This window comes from Rhincodon typus, unplaced genomic scaffold (genome assembly GCF_021869965.1).
Source record: "Rhincodon typus isolate 14 unplaced genomic scaffold, sRhiTyp1.1 hic_rhity00002763, whole genome shotgun sequence".
NCBI lineage: Eukaryota > Metazoa > Chordata > Chondrichthyes > Orectolobiformes > Rhincodontidae > Rhincodon > Rhincodon typus.
In genome coordinates, this window is record NW_025968401.1 from 1 (window position 1) to 22973 (window position 22973).

The window sequence follows — 22973 nt, forward strand, 5'->3', positions numbered from 1 at the left end:
GGTTCATGACAAACGACAACACCTCCCAGTCGCAAACCACTTCAACTCCCCCTTCCTGGACAACATGGGCGTCCTCCAGTGTCACAACAACGCCACCCAGAAACTGGAGGAACAGCATCTCACATTCTGCCTTGGGAGCCCACAGCCCAATGGTCTCAACGTGCACTTTTACTCGCTTCAAAATCTCCCCACCCCCAACTTCATCCTATGACCAACCCACCCTCTCAACCCTGCCTCCTTGACCTGTCCATCTTCTCTCCCACCTATCCGCTCCTCCCACCTCACTGACCAATCCCCACCACTCTCTACCTGCACTCACCTATCACCATCCCACCTACCTGCCCCGGCCCCACCCCTCCTCTATTTATTTCGGAGCTCCCTTCCCCCTCCTCCATTTCTGAAGAAGGGTTCCGACCGGATATGTTTGCTTTCTTGCTCCTCTGATACTGCCGGGCCTGCTGTGTCCATCCAGCTCCACACTGTGTTATCTGTTATTGCAAAGTATTTTTTTTTCGGTTATATTGCACCAAGTACTCGAGCCAGCAGTAATAACAAACAGAATGGTGGAGCTGGTAACGAATAGACTGGGTTCATGCCTGAACTACTGACAAAGTTCCGTGGAGTGAAGAACTCGATTGTGACGATACCTTGACTCGATTGTGCCGTTGATTTGAGCCGGGGAGTGGGGAGCAGCACTCCCGCTAAATACAGCGCTCGCAGATTGAGTCGCTGTGCTAAGTCTGAGCAGACAGGCAAATCTCAGCGCTTTTGAACACTAACTTGTTAAACCTTTGCATGGATATTACCGTAGAGATGGTATAATGCAAACGTTTCACTGTTGAATATCGTGAAGGAGCAGTAAGGAGATGAGGAAAAATTCAAGATGGTAGTTATAAATGAATGTGTGATAATAGTATATATGAAGTCATAGAGACAGTATTTTTACACTTTACCTGTTTCCATGGTGAATGGCTGCTTCTCTACTTGTCTCCACTTTCTACCTCTGAAACCCTCTCCTGAACGATGAACGACAATTTTTGTCTTATCTGCCTCTTGGAATAGTTGCATTTTCCAACCACCAAAACGCAAGCTAGCATTAGAAGCTTCTAATATGCATGTAACTAAGTTTTTTTTCGTTCAGAGTGGTCCAGTTCAGAAAGTAACTCAAAGTTCACTTGACAACACAGCATGGAGCTGGAGGAACACAGTAGGCCAGGCAGCATCAGAGGAGCAGGAAAGACTGATTACTGAGATTAGGGGCTTCATTTAAGAGGAAAGTTTGGGCTTGTATCTATTGGAATGTAGAAAAGTGAGGGATCATCTTATTGAGACATATAAGATCCCAGGTATTCTTGACATGATAGATTCTGAAAAGATGTGTGGGAGGAACTAAGGTAAACTCACCATAGTTTTACCAGGCCGTAGAGTTGCTTTCATTAGAGACAGAGACAATTGGTGATGGTTTAGCTTGAGGGTCACCACATCTCAAGTCAGGGGCAAAGTCGAGAAGGAGAATCCTTCATGGTAACCTCAGCCAGTGTGGTATTTGAACCTACACTTTTGCTATCATTCTGCATCACAAATTGGCTATCCAACTAAACAGCCCTGGGACTCCATTTATAAATAAGGGGCCAACCATTTTAAGCAGGGATGACAAGACTTCTTTTCCTCTCAAAGGTTTGGGAATTTGTGGAATTCCCTCCCCAAAGAGAGGTGGAGGCAGGTTTATTGGTCTGTTTTTAAGCAGAGGTAGATAGATTCTTGACTAACAAGGAAGTCAATTGGTATTGACATAGGTGGGGACAGTAAAGTTGAGGCTACAATCAAATCAGCTATGATCTCATCAAATATTGGAACAAACAAGAGAGAAAGGAGGCCTGCTCCTGCTCCTAATTCAGATGTTTTAAGAGAAATGCTGAAAACCTTGGTGTGAGGGAGACATTTGCCTTTGTGTATTTTCTAAAGCTTAAAAACACAAAACAGAAAGCAATGTAAACCTTCTCACCCTCTATCACGCACACATATATGCACACTCACACAGATCTCAGTCTCTCTGCTTACAAAAATGTAATGGCCTTGATTTTGCAGTCCGTAAAGAAGGAACATTTTTCATAATTGATCTGAAAGCAAGTTGTCCAGAAACCTGGGTAAAAACAAGTCCAAACTAGGACATTTGGCAGAGGGCAATCTTTCAAGTTAAGAGTTCCATGAAAAAAAATCAATATATAAATGTAATTATGTTATTGCATGTCAGAGAATAAATATTGTTTTGTTATTTTAATACAAAACAAAGGCACTGACAATAATGTAGACAATAATAGTTTGTTGAGGCCTGTAGTTTCTCTGTGGTGCTACTAACATTGGAGATGAAGAAATTTCAAAATTGAGGACCTTGTTCTGTAACAATATGCACATACATGATTTTCAAGAGAGAAACCCAGGCTAATGTTCTGGAGACAGCTGTTGCAATTCGATTTCAAATCAAAAAATAACTTTGAAACTGAATGCTGGTTTCAGGAATTGTGACCACGAAACTAGGGCATTGTAAAAATCCGTTTGAATTACTAAATGTGGCACAGGGATTGCCAGGACTGGCAGCTTGATGTTCCAGGGTATAGGTGCTTTAGGAAGGATAGAAAGGGAGACAAGAGAGGAGGGGGAGTGGTGTTTTTGGTTAGAGAGAACGTTACAGGTGTACTTAGGGAGGATATTCCTGGGAGATCATCCAGTGAAGTTATAGGAGTGGAACTTAAAAATAAGAAAAAGATGATCAACCTTGTTGGGATTGTATTATAGGTCCCCCCACTAGTCAGCAGGAAACTGAGAAACAAAAAGGTAAGGAGATTTCAGATATCTGTTTCAAAAAAAAAGGGTTGTAATGGTAGGTGATTTTAATTTTCCAAACATAGACTGGGACTGTCATAGTGTTAAGGCCTTGGATGGGGAGAAATTTGTTAAGCGTGTACAAGAAAACTTTCTTACTCCATATGTGGATGTCCCTACTGGAGAAGGGGCAATACTTGACCTTCTGTTGGGAAATAAAGTGAGGCAAGTGACTGAGGTGTCAGTAGGTGGACACTTTGGTGCAAATGATCATAATTATAGTAGTTTAAAAGTAGTTATAAAAAAGGATAAAATGGATCAAAAAGTTCTAAATCGTAGTAGGGCCAAACAATTTTTATGGTATTAGGAACTTTCAAAAGTTGATTGGGGAGGCTTTTTACAGGTGAAGGAATGGTTAGGAAGTGGAAGGCCTTTAAGAATGAGATAAATAGTTCAAAGACAGTATGTTCTGTGAAGGGCAAGGCTAGTAGATGTAGGGAATGCTGGATGACGAGAGAATTTGAGGCTCTGGTCAAGAAAAAGAAGGAAGCATATGTCATGTAGAGACAGCCAGGACTGAGTGAATCCCGAGAGGAGTATAAGGGAGTAGAAGTATATTTAACAGACAAATCAGGACTGCAAAAAGGGAACATGAGATTGCTGTGGCAGTTAGAGTTAAAGAGAATCCAAAGATATTCTACAATTACATTAAGGGCAAAAGAGTAATTAGTGTGACGATGCTATGGCTTTAAGAGGTGTGTTTTGTCCTGGTTTTTTTTAAAGTGGGAACAATACAAGCAGCCTTAGTGGGTGTGGTCAAGTTCTTACAGATCCAGAATACTTAGCTTTCAGCAGTTGTTGTTGTGGGCTTGAAGAGAATGGAAGCTATTTTTCCCAGTCTCCATTATAGCCAAAAGCTTGGGGGTTCTCTTCCTGAGCTGCTGGATTTCATGTGAGACAAATCTGTTTTCTGAAGTTGCTATTTGCCAATGGTATTTATGGGATGATACTGTATCTATTATTCTGTTAAATTTTCCAGTAGAGTTAAGTTAATCCAAGTTCTTCTTTCTTTTGTTGTATTTTAATTGTAGTGTTTGAATAAATTTGGTTTTGCTTAATGTCAAGAGGTTTAACCCGTCAAGTTGTATCTGGAACACAGCAGCTGACATTTGCCTTTTATAATAAGAAAAAGTTAGGGTCTAGGCTACCTTCTTAATATACTTTGAGGTGTCTGGTCTGGTCTATAACACTAGTGAAAGTGAAATAACTTCGGAGGCCCGTATCCTGTCACCAAGTCACCCTTTATTTACATGTGCATTGTATATGGACTCTGACCAGCTAGCTCAGAGGCAGTCCCTAGAGTGAGGAGACTCAACTCTTGGTTATATCAATCAGCCAGGACTACCTGATTGGCCCAGATTAACAGCCCCAACCAGGGAACTCACACTCAGTGATATCTACCTGGCCAACCTCTTTACAATCACTACAGAGAGAATAGGCCCCCTTAAAGATTAACGTAGCTGTCTATGTGTTGAACAACAGGAGATGAGTGAGGTAATAAACAAATATTTTGCATCAGTATTTACTGTGGAGATGGATATGAAAGCTAGGAAACTTGGGGAAATAAATAGCAATATCTTGAAAAGACTTCATATTACAGAAGAAGTGCTGGAGATCTCAAAACTATGTCCCCAGGACTTGATCAGGTGTTTTCCAGATCTTTGTGGGAAGGTAGGGAAAAGATTGCTGGGCCCTTTTCTGAGATATTTGTATCATTGATAGCCACAGGTGGGGTGCCGGAAGACTGGATATTAGCTAATTTATGTAGATAGACCAACACGAGGAGAGGCCACTTTGGATTTGGTGCTTGGCAATGAACTGGGCCAAGTGTTAGACCTGTTGGTAGGAGAGCATTTTGGTGGTAGTGATCATAACTCTGTTACTTTTATAATAGCCAGGGAAAAGGATAGGTACGTACAGCAGGGTAAGGTTTATCATTGAGGGAAGGGTAATTATAATTCTGTTAGGCAAGAACTGGGTAACATAAAATGGGAACAGATGCTGTTGGGAAGAGCACTATTGAAATATGGAGATTGTTTAAAGAATGCATACTGCGTGTGCTCGATATGTTTGTCCCTAGCAGGCAGGGAAGATGCGGTCGAGTGAGGGAGCCTTGGCTCTCAAGAGAGGTCGAACGACTGGTTAAGAGGAAGAAGGATGCTTATATAAGGTTTAGGAAACAAGGATCGGAAAAGGCTCTAGAGGGATACAAGTTAGCCAGGAAGGAGCTGAAGAAAGGGCTTAGGAGAGCTATAAGGGGGCATGAGAAAACCTTAGCAGACAGGATCAAGGAAAACTCCAAGGCTTTTTACACGTACATGAGGAATAAGAGAATGACCAGAGAAAGGGTAGGGCTAATCAAGGATTGTAAAGGGAATTTGTGCACGGAGCCTAAAGAGATAGGAGAGGTCCCTAATGAATACTTCAGTATTCACAATTGAGAGGGACCTAGTTGTAGAGAAGGACAGTGTGAAACAGTCTGGTAGGCTAGAGGAGATCGATGTTAGTGAGGAAGATGTACTAGGAACTTTGAGGAAGTTGAAGATAGATAAGTCCCCCGGGCCTGATGGGATTTATCCAAGGGTTCTATGGGAAGCGAGGGAAGAGATCGCAGAGCCTTTGGCGATGATCTTTTCGTCCTCACTGTCCATGGGTAATAGTGCCGGAAGATTGGAGAGAGGCAAATGTCATTCTCTTGTTCAAAAAAGGGAATAGGGATAACCCTGGAAATTACAGGCTAATTCGTCTTACTTCAGTGGTGGGCAAGTTATTGGAAAGGGCTCTGAGAGATAGGATTTATGATAACTTGGATAGGCACAGTTTGATTTATGATAGTCAGCCTGGATTTGTGAGGGGTAGATCATGCCTCACAAACCTTATTGAATTCTTTGAAGAGGTGACCAAACACGTGGATGAAAATAGAGCAGTGGATGTGGTATACATGGATTTAAGTAAGGTGTTTGATAAGGTTCCCCATGGTAGACTCATGCAGAAAGTAAGGAGGCATGGGATAGGGGGAAATGTGGCAGATTGGATTCAGAATTGGCTGACCCTTAGAAGACAAAGGGTGGTAGTGGACGGAAAATATTCGACATGGTGCTCGGTTACGAGTTGTGTACCACACGGATCAGTTCTGGGTCCTCTTCTATTTGTGAGTTTTGTAAATGATTTGGATGTAGGAGTGGAAGGGTGGATTAGTAAGGTGGCGGACGATACAAAGATAGGTTAAGTTGTGGATAGTGCAGAGGGCTGTTCTAGGTTACAAAGGAACATTGATAGAATGCAGAGCTGGGCTGAGAAGTGGCAGATGGAGTTTAACCCTGAAAAGTGTGAGGTGATTCATTTTGGAAGGACAAACAAAAAGATTCTTGGCAGTGTGGAGGAGCAGAGGGATCTTGGGGTTCATGTCCACAGTTCCCTGAAAGCTGTCACCCAGGTGGATAGAGTTGTTAAGAAGACGTATGGTGTGTTAGCTTTCATTAATAGAGGGATTGAGTTCAAGAGCCGTGAAGTTATGCCCCAGCTATACAAAACCCTGGTTCGGCCACGTCTGGAGTATTGTGTCCAGTTCTGGTTGCCTCATTACAGGAAAGATGTGGAAGTGTTGGAAAATGTACAGAGGAGATTTACCAGGATGTTGCCTGGAATGGAGGGAAGGTCTTATGAGGAAAGGTTGAAAGAGCTAGGGCTTTTCTCTTTAGAACGACGAAGGATGAGAGGTAACTTGATAGAGGTGTACAAAATGATCAGAGGTATAGATAGAGTGGACAGCCTAGGGTGGAGGTAGCTATTACGAGGGGGCATAGCTTTAAAGTGAGTGGAGGTAGATATCAGGGAGACGTCAGAGGTAGGTTCTTTACTTGGAGAGTGGTAGGGGCGTGGAATGCATTGCCGGAGAGGGTAGTGGAGTCGGCCTCATTAGGGGCATTTAAGCGGCAATTAGATAGGCATATGGATGATAGTATCAGGTAGGGGTGGAGGTTAGATAGACCTTGGGTTTAGGGTAAAAGTTCGGCATAACATCGTGGGCCGAAGGGCCTGTACTGTGCTGTACTGTTCTATGTTCTAAGTTCTCTGTTCTATAGTGCCGTTATTTAAGAAAAGCTGTAAGGAAAAGCCAGGGAATTGTAGACCGGTGAGCCTTATGTCACTGGTGGGTAAGTTGTTGGGGGGCATTCTGAAGGACAGGATTTATATGCATTTGGAAAGGCAAGGACTGATTAGGGATAGTCAGCATGGCGCTAACATGATGCAGTTTTTTGAAGAAGCGACGAAGAAGATTGATGACAACCGAGCGGTAAATGTTATTATTTTGTACTTCAGCAAAGCATTCGATGAGGTTCCACATGGCAGACTAGTTAGTAAGGCTGGATCACATGGGATCCAATTGGATACAATATTGGCTTGAAAGTAGGAGGCAGAGGGTGATGGTAGAAGGTTGTTTTTCGGACTGGAGCCTGTGACCAGTGGTGTGCCACAAGGATCAGTGCTGGGTTCACTGCTTTTCATCATTTTTATAAATGTTTTGAATGTGAATATAAGAGATATTGTTAGTAATTTTGCAGATGACACCAAAATAGGTGGTGTAGTGGACAGTGAATAAAATTATCTCAGAGTACAACGGACCCTTGATCAGATGGGCCAATGGACTGAAGAGTGGCAGTTGGAGATAATTTTAGATAAATGTGAGGTATTGCATTTTGGCAAGGCAAACCAGGGCAGGACTTATACATTTAATGATAGGGCCCTGGGGAGTGTTGCTGAACGAAGAGATCTAGGAGTGCAGGTGCATAGTTCCTTGGCAGTGGAGTCGCAGGTGGACGGTAGTGAAGCTGTTTGGCATGCTTGCCTTCATTGGTCATGACAGTGAGCATGGGAGTTGGGACTCATGTTGCGGCTGTACAGAGCATTAGTGAGGCCACTTTTGGAATGCTGCATACAGTTCTGGTCTCCCTGCTACAGGAAGGATGTTGTTACACTTGATGTGATGCGGAAAAGATTTATAAGGATGTTGCCGGGAGTGGAGGGTTTGAGCTATAGGGAGAGGCTGAATAGACTGGAGTGTTGGTGACTGAGGAGTGACCTTTTAGAGGTTTATAAAATCATGAGGTGCCTGGATAAAGTGAATATCCAACGCCTTTTTCCTAGAGTGGGGGAGTCCAAAACTAGAGGACATAACTTTATGGTGAGAGGGGGAAAGATTCAAAAAGGACCTGATGGGTAACTTTTTCACGCAGAGTGTTGTGTGTGTATGGAACGAGCTGCCAGAGGAGGTGGTGGAGGCAAGTACAATTACAGCATCGAAAAAGCATCTGGATGTGTATTTGAATAGGAAGGGCTTAGAGGGATATGGGCCAAATGCTGGCAAATCAGACTAGATCAGATTGAGATGTCTGGTAGGCCCAGATGAGTTGGACTGAAGGATCTGTTTCCACGCTGTATGACCCTATAATAATAAATGAAATGAATCATCAAATATATTACTGTCTCTAGACTTTCAAATCTGTTAAAAGTGCAGAGGATATATCCAAAGTGTGAAATATGTGAATCTTGCCAAAACAAAATTGGATGAAATATTTTTCAGAAAGCATTTTGAAAGATCACACTGTCCCAAGCTGTTAATGGTAGGCAGTTGTAGCCAATCACTGTTCAGATTTATGCACTATTTTTACCACTGTTAAATAGCCACCTGATGGCATGTGCATTAAATTACATGTACTTATTAATGAACCATGGAAGAAATTTAATTTACTAACTGGGGACGAACTGAGAGAACTCGCTGCCCTTGGTTCCTCCTGAATCCATTTTCTTTGAATCAGTGTAAACCCTGCTGTTTCTTAGTATTTCATTTCATTTTGGTGCTTCGTGAAGACTGCACACCCGAAACAATAGAAGTTATTTATCTAATTTAAAACTTACAATTAATCAAATTGAGAAAAATCCTTTTTCTTTTTACTTTCAGACCCAAATATCTTAAATTCAGACCTTATTATAAACTTGGTTTAGCTTTTTGGTAATGTTTCCCAAGTTAGCAACCTGAAATGTTAATTTAATTATCTTTTCACAGATGCTGGCAGATTTGTGGAGTATTTCCAGAATTTTGTGATTTTATTTAATTCAAATTTTCAGTACCTGCTGTGTTTACTTTTATATTAGCTTTTTGGTCATTCCTTATAATCAGTATTAACAAGCATTAGTGAATTACTGCTAATAAAATGAATGAAAGGGCAAAAATTAATCACTCTGAATTTCGTGTGTTTTAATTACAGAAGAAATAGGTACATAGTTATTTATAGTTTATTAAAATTTCATAAGTCAGTTATTAAAAGTCACATAAAATGCAAACAGGAAAGTAAACCTGTTAGTGTTGCTGTGTTTTTATATGAGTTGTTTGCTAAAAAGAAAAGCTGTTGAATTTTTATGTTGTGCTCAATACCTACAGAATTTTAAGATGAATGAAAATGAAAAAGAATGGAGCGATGGAAAGAATAGTATACTTGAAAATTCCTCTTTTAGGGTAAGAATTTAATGGGAAAATACAAATAGTAAATTAATATGTTTTGATGTGTTTCCTGAATTTACTATTAATCATATTTGCATTGTATACTGCACAAGCCGTGCGCAGTATATTGATATGCTTTCATATCATCTTAACCAAACAGTACTGTTCCTAATGGCAGCCCTGCTTCACTTGTAGCATTGTAAGTTGAACTGGACATTGGGATGAGTCAGTTGTACCCAAGAAAAAGAATTTTAGGTGACTCTCAAATGAGCAATTCTGTGACCGTAAATTCTAGACCTACGGTGTGGAAGCAGGCCTTTCAGCCTTCAAATCCAGACTGATCCTCCAAAGAGCATCCTAGCTAGACTTGCCACCCGCCCCCCCCCCCCCCCCCCCCCCCCCCCCCCCAATCCTCATAACTCTGTATTTCCCATGGCTAATCCACTTAACCTGCATATCCGTGGATGCTAGCGACAATTTAGCATGACCAATCCACCTAACCTGCACATCTTTGGATTGTGGGATGAAACCAGAGTAAACCCATGCAGACAAGGGGAGAACGTGCAAACTCCACACAGCCTGAGGGTGAAATCAAACCTGGGTCCCTGGTGCTGTGAGGCAATAATACTAACCACTAAGCCACTGTGCGGCTCCATACTTAATGCTTTATTTATATGTCAAGTTAACCACTGCTGCATAGCTTCTTGTTGAATGATAAGCAAATTGGTGGATAACAAGGTATAGAGCTGGATGAACACAGCAGGCCAAGCAACATCAGAGGAGCAGGAAAGCTGACGTTTTGGGTCTGGACCCTTCTTCAGAAATGGGGGAGGGGAAAGGGATTCTGAAATAAATAGAGAGAGGGGGGGAGGCAGATGGAAGATGGATAAAGGAGCAGATAGGTGGAGAGGAGACAGACAGGTCAAAGACGTGGGGATGGAGCCAGTAAAGGTGAGTGTAGGTGGGGAGTTAGGGTGGGGATAGGTCAGTCCAGGGAGGACAGACAGATCAAGGAGGCGGGATGAGGATGGTAGGTAGGAGGTGGGGGTTGGGCTTGAGGTGGAAAGAGTGGACGGACAGGTTAGGGAGGCGGGGACGAGCTGGGCTGGTTTTGGAATGCGGTCGGGGGAGGGGAGATTTTGAAGCTTGTGAAGTCCGCATTGATATCATAGACTGTAGGGTTCACAAGCGAAATATGAGGTGCTATTCCTGCAACCTTCGGGTGGCATTGTTGTGGCACTGGAGGAGGCCCAGGATGGACATGCCATCCAAGGAGTGGGAAGGGGAGTTGAAATGGTTCGTGACTGGGAGCTGCAGTCGTTTGTCGCAAACCGAGCGTAGGTGTTCCACAAAGCGGTCTCCAAGCCTCCGCTTGGTTTCCCTGATGTAGAGGAGGCCACATTGGGAACAGCTGATGCAGTATACCAAACTAGCAGATGTGCAGGTGAACATCTGCTTGATGTGGAAGGTCTTCTTGGGGCCTGGGGTGGGGGTGAGGAGTTTGGTGTTGGGGTAGGTGTAGCACTTCCTGCGGTTGCAGGGAAAAGTGCCCGGGGTGGTGGGGCGTGTGGAGCGGACAAGGAAGTCACGGAGAGAGTGGTCCCTCTGGAAGGCAGATAAGGGTGGGGAGGGAAAAATGTCTTTGGTAGTGGGGTCAGATTGCAGATGGCGGAAGTGCCGGAGGATGATGGGTTGGGTCCAGAGGTTGGTGGGGTCATCGATGTAACGGAGGAAGAGTTCCAGGTGGTTGCCAGAGATGGAAACAGAGACAAAGGGGGTGGCCATGGGCCCAAGCTATGCCTGCCTCTTTGTAGGATACGTGGAACAATCCCTCTTCCGAAGCTACACTGGCCGTATCCCCCACCACTTTCTCTGTTACATCGATGACTGTATAGGCGCCGCCTCGTGCTCCCACGAGGAGCTTGAACAGTTCATCCACTTCACTAACGCGTTCCACCCCAACCTTAAGTTCACCTGGACCATCTCCGATACCTCTCTCTCCTTCCTGGACCTCTTTGTTTCCATCTCTGGCAACCACCTGGAAACCGATATCCATTTCAAGCCTACCGACTCCCACAGCTGCCTAGAATACACCTCCTCCCACCCACCTTCCTGCAAAAATGTGATCCCCTATTCCTAATTCCTTCGCCTCTGCCGCATCTGCTCCCGAGATGAGGCATTCCACTCCCGGACATCCTAGATGACCTCGTTTTTCAAGGACCGCAAATTCTCCTCCACAATGGTTGAAAATGCCCTCGACTGTGTCTCTTGCATTTCCCGCAACTCATCCCGCACATCCCCTCCCTGCAATAACAACCAAAATGGAATCCACATCGTCCTCACGTACCACCCCACCAACCTCCGGATCTACCGCATCATCCTCCGGCACTTCTGCCATCTGCAATCTGACCCCACTACCAAAGACATTTTTCCCTCCCCACCCTTCTTTGCCTTCCGGAGGGACCACTCTCTCCGTGACTCCCTTGTCCGGTCCACACTCCCCACTAGCCCCACCAGCCCCGGCACTTTTCCTTGCAACCGCAGGAAGTGCTGCACCTGCCCCTACATCTCCCCCCTCACCCCCATCCCAGGCCCCAAGAAGACCTTCCACATCAAACAGATGTTCACCTGCACGTCTGCTAATTTGGTGTACTGTATCTGCTGTTCCCGTTGTGGCCTCCTCTACATCAGGGAAACCAAGCGGTGGTTTCTTTATGGAACACCTACACTTGGTTTGCGAGAAACGACTGCACCTCCCAGTCGCAAACCATTCACTTCTTGGACGACATGTCCATCGTGGGCCTCCTCCAGTGCCACAACGATGCCACCCAAAGGTTGCAGGAACAGCATCTCATATTTCGCTTGGGAACCCTGCAGCCCGATGGTATCAATGTGGACTTCATAAGCTTCAAAATCTCCCCTCCCGCGACTGCATTCCAAAACCAGCCCAGCTCGTCCCCGCCTCCCTAACCTGTACGTCCACTCCTTCCACCTCAAGTCCCACCCCCACCTCCTACCTACCATCCTCATCCCGCCCCCTTGACCTGTCCGTCCTCCCTGGACTGACCTATCCCCATCCTAACTCCCCACCTACACTCACCTTTACTGGCTCCATCCCCACCGCTTTGACCTGTCTGTCTCCTCTCCACCTATCTGCTCCTTTATCCACCTTCCATCTGCCTCCCCCTCTCTCTCTATTTATTTCAGAATCCCTTTCCCCTCTCCCATTTCTGAAGAAGGGTCCAGACCCGAAACGTCAGCTTTCCTGCTGGCATCGTTGTGGCACTGGAGGAGGCCCAGGATGGACATGTTGTCCAAGGAGTGGGAGGGCGAGTTGAAATGGTTCGTGACTGGGAGCTGCAGTCGTTTGTCGCAAACCGAGCATAGGTGTTCCACAAAGCAGTCCCCAAGCCTTCGCTTGGTTTCCCCGATGTAGAGGAGGCCACATCGGGAACAGCTGTGTTCATCCAGCTCTACATCTTGTTATCTCAGATTCTCCAGTGTCGGCAGTTCCCACTATCTCTGAATCAAATTGGTGGAGCATTGAATAAAACCAAAGTGGTCAATAAAATCCATTGTCCCTTCTGAGGTGCTAAAGAGGCACCTGAGTCTCTCGTGTAGCAGATAAATATCATATTCTCAGTACAACTTAGAAGTATGTTGCCAATTGTACTGTTGTAGTTTAAAAAACGTACATGCCTGAAACAGCTATTTGTCTATTTATACATTCAACTAAAAGTCCCACTGAACAATCCTGCAGCCCACCCCTCACATGTTACATCGGATTGCCCTGAATAAGTTCCAGGTGTGTATTCAGTTTCAGAATTAGGAATGGTTCATTTAAGAAGGTGGTGAGGAGGAAATTTTTTTCTCAGAGGGCTGTGAATCTTTGGAATTCTCTACCTCAAAGAGGTTTGGATAATGGAATATATTCAAGGCTCAGAAAGAACAATAGTGGAGCAAAGCATTGTGGAGAATAGATAGGTAAGTAGAATTGAGGCCAAGATCAGATAACCAAATTAAGTAATGGACCAGACTGAAGGGGTGGTATGGTATAATGTGCCCTCCACCCTCCCCCCACTTTAAGTTCGGTCTTAAAGAAACTGCTGCATACTGCAACAAACAAGTCTAAGTATTCTAATCATTCTTGTGTAAATGTGGAGTCTCCTTGCAACTGCACAATAAAAAGCATATGTGCTGTTGCAGACCTGTTACCTTCCTCAATCATTACCGATCCTACTTCATCCCAGTCACCACTAATCACTTTCCTGGTACTCTTCCAGCCCTTTGTAGTTCCAAAGAAGAATGATACTAGCCTCAAAACATTAACTCTGTTTCTCTGTCTATAGATGGTATCAGACCTTCTGAGCTTCTCCAACTGTTGGCTCTCTTCACTGTCATGGCACCTTCAGTAAATTACTTAATGGCACAGCATCCCAAATGTCAAAGCCTTTGTATGGACCAAACTTTGAAGGTTTTCAATGTGGTGCCAAGGAAGCAGGATGCTTTTTCCCAGGTGGTGTCAAGCTTCTTAAGTGTTGTTAGAGCTACATGCATGCAGACAAGTGGAGAATATTCCATCACATTCCTGACTTGTGCCTTATATGGTGTACAAGCACCAGGGAGACAGGAGGTAGATTGCTCACCGCCGAATTCCTAGCCCTTGACATGCTCTTGTAACCACAGTATTTTTGTAGCTGGTCCAGTTAAATTTCTCGTAAATGGTCTTACTCTTCTTAAGTAGGCCCTCAAAATTTCTTCAACTCTGGAGTTGTGGTTCCTGAGAATGTTAAAAAGTGCAATTCTGGATCTATACACCATGTCACTGGTGGGGCAGGTGATATTTGAAAAGGTGGGTAGATTTAATGCTTGGTTTTTTTGCATGCCTCTGGCCCACTGTTTGCACTTGGCCTCCGCCAGAGTGTGTTGGAGATGCTTGGGGTGGTTGGCACCTTTGTGGATGATGCTTCTTCAGTTTGGGCAGCCTTGAACAGGAGATTCAAAGGAGTTGGTGAGAATATGGCATTTTTCAGGGATGCTTTGAGGACATCCTTGAAACATGTTCTCTCTCTTCCTGGTAATTGCTTATTGTGACAGAGCTTGGGGTAAAGAACCTAATTCAAACTGTGTCTGACATAATGTGGCTTGCCAAATGCAGCTTATAAACAGTAACTAATGCCTTGATGCTGGAGATGTTGACTCCAAAGTGGAATTGGTAACCACCAGGATGCTGATCGTGAAGGATGCTGATCGTGAAGGATGCAGTGGTGGCATGCATTGAAAATTACTGATTGATAGAGGTGGTCATTGCCTGCCATTTATGTGGTGTGAATATTACTTGCCACTTATCAGCCCAAGTCTGAATATTGCCATTGTCTTGCTGCATTTGAACGCCAACTGATTCAGGATCTGTGGAGTTGTGAATGATACAGAACATTGTGCAATGATCAGCAAACAGCCCCACTTCAGACTTTGTGAGAAGGGAAGGTCATTGATAGCAATTGAATAAAATTGGGCCTGTGATGCTCTGCTAAAGAACTCCTTCTGTACTGTTCAGTGGCTGAGATGATTGACCTCCAACAACCTCAACCACTTTCTTTCTGCCCAGTGTGACTCCAGCCAGAGTTTTGCCGTGATTCCCATTCACTTGTTTTGCTTCAGCTCCTTTATACCACACTGAATCAAATGCTACCTTGATAAACGGGAAAGTCAACCTGACTTGTCCTTTTGAGTTTAACACTTTTTCGTACGAACATACAAATAAGGAACAGCAGATAGGCCACTTGGCCCTTTGAGCTTTCTCCATCATTCAATAAGATCATGGCTGACCTGATTTTAACATCAACTCTACATTCCTGAATATCCTCAATCTCTCAGCCGCTTCGTAATCAAGAATCTGTCTCCCTTTGCCTTAAAAATATTTAAAGATACTGTATCCACTCCGTTTAGAGAAGGGGAATTCTAAGACTCTCAACCCTGGGAGAGAAGTTTTTTCCTCACTGCTGTCTTAAATTGGTGATGCCTCATTATTAACCTTGACCCCAAGTTGTAGATTCTCACATAAGAGGAAAAATCCTTTCCACATCCACCCAGTCAAGTCCCCTGAAAATCTTTTATGCTTCAAGTAAGTCACTTCTGAGTCTTCTAAACTTCAAGAGATGGCTTAGCCTGTCTAGCATTTCCTTGTAAAGCAATCCACTCATTCCAGGTATTAATTTAGTAAACCTTCTCTGAACTACTTCCAACACATTAAAATCCTTCCATAAGTATAGCAACTAGTACTGTACACAGTATTCCAGAAGTGATCTCATTAATGTCCTGTATAACTGAAGCATAATATCCCTTCTCTAGCATTCTATTCATTTTGCAATAAAACATAACACTCTGTTAGCTTTCCTGATTACTTGCTGTAACTGTATACTAACCTTCTGCGATTCATGCACCTGAGCACCCAGATCTCTCTGTATCTTGAGCTCTGCATCCTGTCGCCATTAAGGTAATATGCTTTTTTTAATATTTCTGCCAAAAAGGGCAATTTTGCAATTTCCCACATTATGCTTCATTTGCCAGACCTTTGCCCACTCACAATCTATCTATGTTGGCACTTACGTCGTCTCCACAATTCACTTTCCTACCCATCTTTGTATCATCAATAAATTTTATTCCCATACCTTTGCTCTCTTTGTCCAATCATTTGTGGAAATTGTAAACAGTTGAGGCCTCAAAACTGAGCACTTGTGCCATTCTACAGACTGGAAAGATAGCTTCTATAGACATACTCTCTGTTTCCTGTTAGCCGGCCAATCTTCAATCCATGCCAGTATGGTTGCGGCCAACACCATGAGCTTTTAATTTCTGCCATAACCTTTGATGTGACACCTTATCAAATGCCTTCTGGAAATCTAAGTACAATGCATCCACTGGTTCCCCTTTATCCACAGCACAAGTTACTTCTTCAGAGGATTCCAATAAAATAGTTAAAATGATTTCCCTTTGACAAGCATGTTGGCTGTGACTGATATCTTGAACTTGTTCATGTGCCCTGTTGTAACTTCTTTGATAATAGCTTTTAACATTAACCGTATGTCAGATGTTAAGCTAACTGGCCTTTAGTTTCCCACTTTCTGTCTCCCTCCCTTTTTGAATAAAGGACTTACATTAGCCATTTTACAATCTAAAGGAACCTTCCCTAAGTCTAATGTGTTTTGGAACATTAAAACCAACACATTGAGTATCTCACTAGTGACTTGTTTTAAGACCCTAGGAAAAAATCCATTAGGATCTGAGGACTCGTCAACTTGCAATTCCAACAATTTACTCAGTACTACTTCTTTTGTGATTGTAACCTTCTTAAGTTTGTCTCTCCCTTTCCATTCCTGACTTTCAGCTATTTCTGTCATTTGTATTCTCTCTAATGAGGACTGACACAAAATATCTGTTCAATTTGTCTGCCATCTCCTTATCCTTCATTTCTTATTCCACATACTCATGTTCTAAGGCATCAACACTTACATAGTTAACTCTTCTTTCTTAAAAATGTGAAAAAACTCTCCAATTTGTTTTTTTACATTTGGCTAATTTTCTCTATAATTTTTCCCTCATTGATCTTTACATGGAGTGAGTCAATAGATGTGAAGCTGGAAAAGCACAGCAGGTCAGATAGCCTCTGAAGATGAGGAAAATCAACGTTTCAGGCTGAAGCTCTTTGTCAGGACCTGACGGAGGATTTTGGCCCAAAACATTGACTTGCATGCTCCTCAGATGCTGTCTGACCTGCTGTGCTTTTCTAGCTTCACATCTATTGACTCTGGCTTCCAGCATCTGCGGTCCTTACTGTCTCCTGTTTATATGGAATGAGTCCAATTGGTTGAATCTGTGATGCTGGTGACCTCAGAAGGAGGCCAAGATGGGTCATCCACTCGGCAGTTGGGACTGAAGATTTTGGCAAATGCTTCTATCTTGTCTTTTGCGCTGATGAACTGGACTCCCTAGTCATTGAGAATATGAATATTTGTGGAACTACCTTCTCCATAAATTGTTTTATTGCCCACCATTTATGACTGAATGTCAGGACTGTGGAACTTAGATTTGACACATTGGGATCATTTATCTCTGTCAGTTGTGTGCTGCTTTGCATCATGTAGCCCTGTTGTAGCTTCACCAGGTTGAAGCTCATTTTTTAGGTATGCCTGGCACTGCTCCTGCTATGCCCTCCTGCACTCTTCATTGAACCAGCGTTTATCCCTTTGTTTGATGGTAATGGCAGAATGGGGGATATCTCAGACAATAAGTTTACCTATTGTAGTTGAATACAATCTGCTGGTGTGCTGACCCCCTCTCACAAGAATCGTCTTGAGTTGCTAGATTTGTTCAAAATCTAACCCATTCAGCACAATGGTGGTCCCACACAAGACAAAGTGAAAGCAGGACTTTGTCTCCACAAAGCCTGTGCTGTGGTTACTCCTATTAATACTCATGGTCAGAGGCATCTCCTATAGGTAGATCAATGAGGTTGAATTCAAGGACATTTTTTCCCTCTTCTTAGTTCCTTCACCACCTGCCGTGGGTCCAGTCTATTTGATATAAGTTATATATTTTGAGAAAACAATAAGGTATTTGTCCTCAAAGCTGAGTGCACAATGTGCTCTAAGTTACACATGTTTAAAAATATCAATATTCTGTACATCTGCAGCAGTCACAAAGAAAAATATTGATGACATTTACTCGGATTTATCTCAGTCAGTTTTGTTCCATGACGTGGAAATGCTAAATTGAAGGGAAGAAAAGAGACAGGTCTATTGTAGAGAATAACATAGCATGTGGCAAATAAAATGGACAAAACTCATCATCAATGATACAAGTATTCTATTTGATTGATACAGAATAACAAAAAGAGGAGGTAAAATTTAGTTGTGTTGCAATGTATTGATCCATATACTCGTAAACAAAGAACTTTAAATTGGCCAGCTGTGCCCAAACAATTTGCAGGAACATAATTATGCAAAAATGGACTCAGACAAAAGAGAAATTTGAAGTAGAAGTACTGAATCAGAGAGGTTTGAGTGGTGAATTTGTGAGTCAAATCCTAGAAGTTCAGTAGGGAAATAACCTCTTAATTGGGTCCAATAGTGTTTGAAGATTTTACAAGCAACCTAGACTTGGCTCTAAGGAACAGCACAATAAATTTTGTGGCTGATGTGGAAGTTGGTAAAATAATAGATCATTGATGATGATGGTTGTAGACTCCAGGATGACTTAGTTGGTGAAATGATGGCATGCTGAATGGAGTTAATTTTGAGGACTAATATGGAAGGAAAGTACACTATAATACACTATAAAGAGTGCATTTTGAACATGTAGACAACCAGAGATACATGGTTTCCATTCATTGGTGTCCATATACTCAAATACAGCCCAATTAAAGAGGAAGCATTGCTGGACCTGGTTCTTGTGAATGAGATGGGCCAACTGGATCAAGTGTCAGTGGGGGAACATTTAGGGGACAGCTATCATTGTAGCATGAGTTGGCTATGGAAAAGGAATAGGATCAATTTAGAATAAGAGTAATTTATTGGGTGAAAGTCAACTTCAACGTGAAAAGGAACAGAGTTAACATTTCTAGTCTAATAAGATTTCTTCAGAAAAAGAGTCATAATGGACTTGAAATGTTAACTCTATTTATCTCTCCAGATGCTGCCAGATTTGTTGAGTTTCTTCAGCATTTTGTGTTTGTTTCAGATTTCCAGCATTCACAGAATTTTGCTTTTATTTACATGGATAATTGGGAAAAGAATGGCTGATATGAGAAAAAATTTATTCATGCAGCAAGTGGTTAAGATCTGGAATGTACTGCTTGACTGTGTACTGGTGGCAGATTCAGTTGAAGCTTTCAAAGTGAATTAGATCATTATCTGAAAAGGAAACATTTGCAGGCCAGTGGCAAAGGCAGGGAAATGGAAGTACGTGAATTGTTCTTCACAATTGCAAATCAAACGTGATGGGCTGAATAGATTTCTGTGCTCTAATCATTCTATGATTTGATACATGTGAGAGGATCTGGATTTCACAGTTATTGGTAAAATGAGGGATGGTGAGATTAAGCAAGACAGTGGACTAAATGGTCTCCTACTGGGCTGTAATTTTATGATTCTGTGAATATAAGGATATTCATAACCAAATCCATGCCTCCTAAATGCCAAGGCATTAGAAATTTCTTACATGCTCACTATGGAAAGTTGCCATTTTTTAAATCCACTTTTGGTATATGGGCAATGCTGGCTGGCCAGCATTTATTGCCTATCCCTGGTTACCCTTAAGAAGGTGGTGGTGAACTGCTGTCATGAATGGCTGCAGTCCACATGCTGTAAGTAGATCCACAATGCCATCAGGGAAGGAATTCCAGGATTTTGATCAAGCAACACTGAAGGAATGGCGATATATTTCCAAGTCAAGATGGTGAGTAGCTTGGAGGGGAACTTGCAGGTAGTGGTGTTCCATGTATCTGCTGCCCTTCTAGATGAAAGTGGTTGTGCATTTGGAAGGTACTGTCTAAGGATCTTTGGTGAATTTCTGCAGTGCAACTTGTAAATAGTGCATACCACTGCTACTGAGCATTGGTGGTGGAGGGAGTCGATGTGGTGCCAATCAAATAGGCTGCTTTGACCTGGTGGTTTTAAGCTTCTTGAGTGTTGTTGGAGTTGCACGCATCCAGAGATGTAGACAGGCTTTGGGGAGTCAGGAGATGAGTTACTCGCCACAGTATTCCCAGCCTCTGACCTGCACTTATAGCCACTATGTTTGTGGTGAGTCCACTTGAGTTTCTGGTCAACGGTAATTCCCAGGATGTTGGAAGTGGGAGAATCAGTGATAGCAACACCATTGAAAGTCATGGGGTAGTGGTTAGATGCTCTCTTATTGGAAATGGTGATTGCCTGCCATTCGTGTGACGTGTTAATTGCTACTTGTCAGCCTAAGCCTGGATAATGTTCAGATCTTGTTACATTTGAACATGGACTGCTTCAGTATCTGAGGAGTTGTGAATGGTGCTGAATATTGTGCAACCATCGATGAGCATCCCCACTTCTGACCTTATGATGGAGGGAAGATCATTGATGAAGCAGCTGAAGAGCGTTGAGCCAAGGACACTATCCCGAGGAACTCAACAGAGATGTCCGGAGCTGAGCTGACAGACCTCTAACAACCACAACCATCTTCCTATGTACCAGGTATGCCTCCAATCAGTGGAGAGATTTCCTCCTGATTCCCATTGATTCTAGTCTTGCTAGGTCTCCTTGATGCCACACTTGGTCCAATGTGACTTTGATGTCAAGCATTGTCACTCTCCTCTAACCTCTAGAATTTAGCGCTTTGAACATGTTTGAACCAAAGCTATAATGAGGTCAGGAGCTGAGTGGTCCTGATAGAACCCAAGCTGGGTGTCAGTGAGCAGGTTGTTGCTAAGTAGGTGCTGCTTGATAGCACCATTGATGACACCTTCCATCACTTTCATTGATGATCGAGAATAGACTGATGGGGTGACAAATGGCTGGGTTGGATTTTTGTATGCAGGACACATTTGGGCAATGTTCCACATTGTTGGTGTAGATGCTAGTATTGTAATTGTATTGGAACAACTTGACTAGGATGGCGGCAAGTTCTGGAGCACAAGTGTTCAGAACTATTGTTGGAGCGTTGTCAGGAGATGTAGCTTTTGCATTGTCTAGTGCCTCCAAGCGTTTCTTGACATTGCATGGAGTGAATCAAATTGACTGATGACTGGCATCTGGACCTTTGGAGGAGCCCAAGATAGATGAGCCACTTGGCACTTCTGGCTGCAGATTGTTGTGAATGCTTCACCCCTGTCTTTTGCAATGATGTGCTGGATCTGCCATCATTAAGGATGGGGATGTTTGTGAAGCCTTCTCCTCAAGTGATTCATTTAAATGCTCTCTAATATTGTCAAATGGATGTGGCAGGACTGCAAAGCTTGTATTTGGTCCATTGGTTGTGGGATTGCTTAGCTCTGTCTGCCAATTGCTGCTTATGTTGTTTGGCACAAAATTAGTCCTATTTGGTACCTTCACCGGGTTGAGACCTCATTTTTGGATTTGCCCAGTGCTACTCCTGGTATGTCCTCTTGCACTCTCCATTGAATCAGGGTTGATCCTCTGGCTTGATGGTAATGGCCATCATTAATGCCAGGCCATGTGTGCAGATTGTGTTCATATATGATTCTGCTGCTGCTGTTGGCCCATAGCGCCTTTTGCATGTCCAGTCTTGAGTTACAAAATCTGTTTGAAGCCTGTCCCATTTAGCACGGTGACAGAGCCACACAACACTATAGTGGTTATTCTCAAAATGAAGTCAATACTTTATCTCCACAGGGCTGTGTTGTGGTCTCTCTTACCGATACTGTCATGGACAGGTGCATCTGCAGCAGGTGAGATTGGTGAGGATGTGTTCCTAACAGAGAGCAGAATTCTTTTGGAATGTAAGAGCTGGCACGAGGAGCTTGCAATCTCAAAAAAATTTATATAGTTATCAAGATTTTACTTAATGTGGATCCTACTTTTCTTCTTCAGGTTTCAGAATTATTACTTGCCATTGAAAGTTTAAGCAAGGGGCGGCTAAGGTCTTACATCGAACAGAAGCATGTGAAAGAAGAATCAGATCGGAAGAAGCTCCAGTTGTCCAATATGAAGATGTCTACTACAAATGAGAATCTGCTTATAAAAACAGCAAAATTACCAGAATATAACAATATTAGATGTGGTGCAGCAAAAACATTTGCAGCACACCCTCAACGAAGCATTTTTGAATGTAATATTGATGCAAAATCTCTTAAATGGAACATAGACACAAAATTGCAAGTTAATCAAAAAGGAAAGTTTGTATGTCATTGGCCCCAAAAGCCCAAATTTGATAATCGATTTGACCGAGGTATTGGTCCACCAAGGAAGAAAACTGTGCAATCATTTAATAGAGACGTTACACCTTCATCCTACTTAAAACCACTTCCACCAGAAAAATGTAGAAAACAAAGGCCAGCTGCTGAAAAGACTCGTCAAGTCAGAAACCCATGTCCAAATATCAAATCATTTCTAATTCGTTCCCGGATACAGAAGTCAACGTTAGCAGGTAAACTATAGCTATTGTTGTGGTTAATTCACCTTACACAGACCACACAGGTAAGCAGGTTACATTTGTGTTTATTCAAGCAACCTCCGTCTCAGACCAGCTAAACAGGATTCAAACTGATACTCTGTCCTAGCCCTGTCTTACATTTATCTGATGCATACAGAAAAACATCAAGATTTTTACCCCTACGATCTCATATGTCTAGATTGTTTACATTTCATTTTTGTACAATAAACAGAAATCTTCCATTCTAAGTCTTTCTCCTGTCTTGTCTATAGGAATCTGTTGATACTATCTAGTTTGCTGCCAAAGTTGAAACAGCCTTTAGGGTGTACAAGGTTCATCTCCAGTCTTTTCTGCTGGCATGGACCCTCAGGATGTATGCCTGCTAAAATGAGCCTTACAATACTAACCATCTTACTTCTGCTGGAACTCTTTTTCTTTAAAGTCA

At 42.9% G+C, this 22973-nt stretch overlaps 1 protein-coding gene across 1 annotated transcript; it reads left to right on the forward strand.

Moving 5' to 3' along the window:
- Positions 1 to 1375: 1375 nt before the first annotated feature.
- LOC109917131 lies at positions 1376 to 22700 on the forward strand. The gene is made up of 3 exons (XM_020516914.2): positions 1376 to 1394; positions 9326 to 9400; positions 21967 to 22700. Exons 2-3 carry the CDS (start codon positions 9335 to 9337, stop codon positions 22531 to 22533), a joined length of 633 nt encoding a protein of 210 aa, XP_020372503.1. The 5' UTR covers positions 1376 to 1394; positions 9326 to 9334; the 3' UTR covers positions 22534 to 22700.
- Positions 22701 to 22973: the final 273 nt, after the last annotated feature.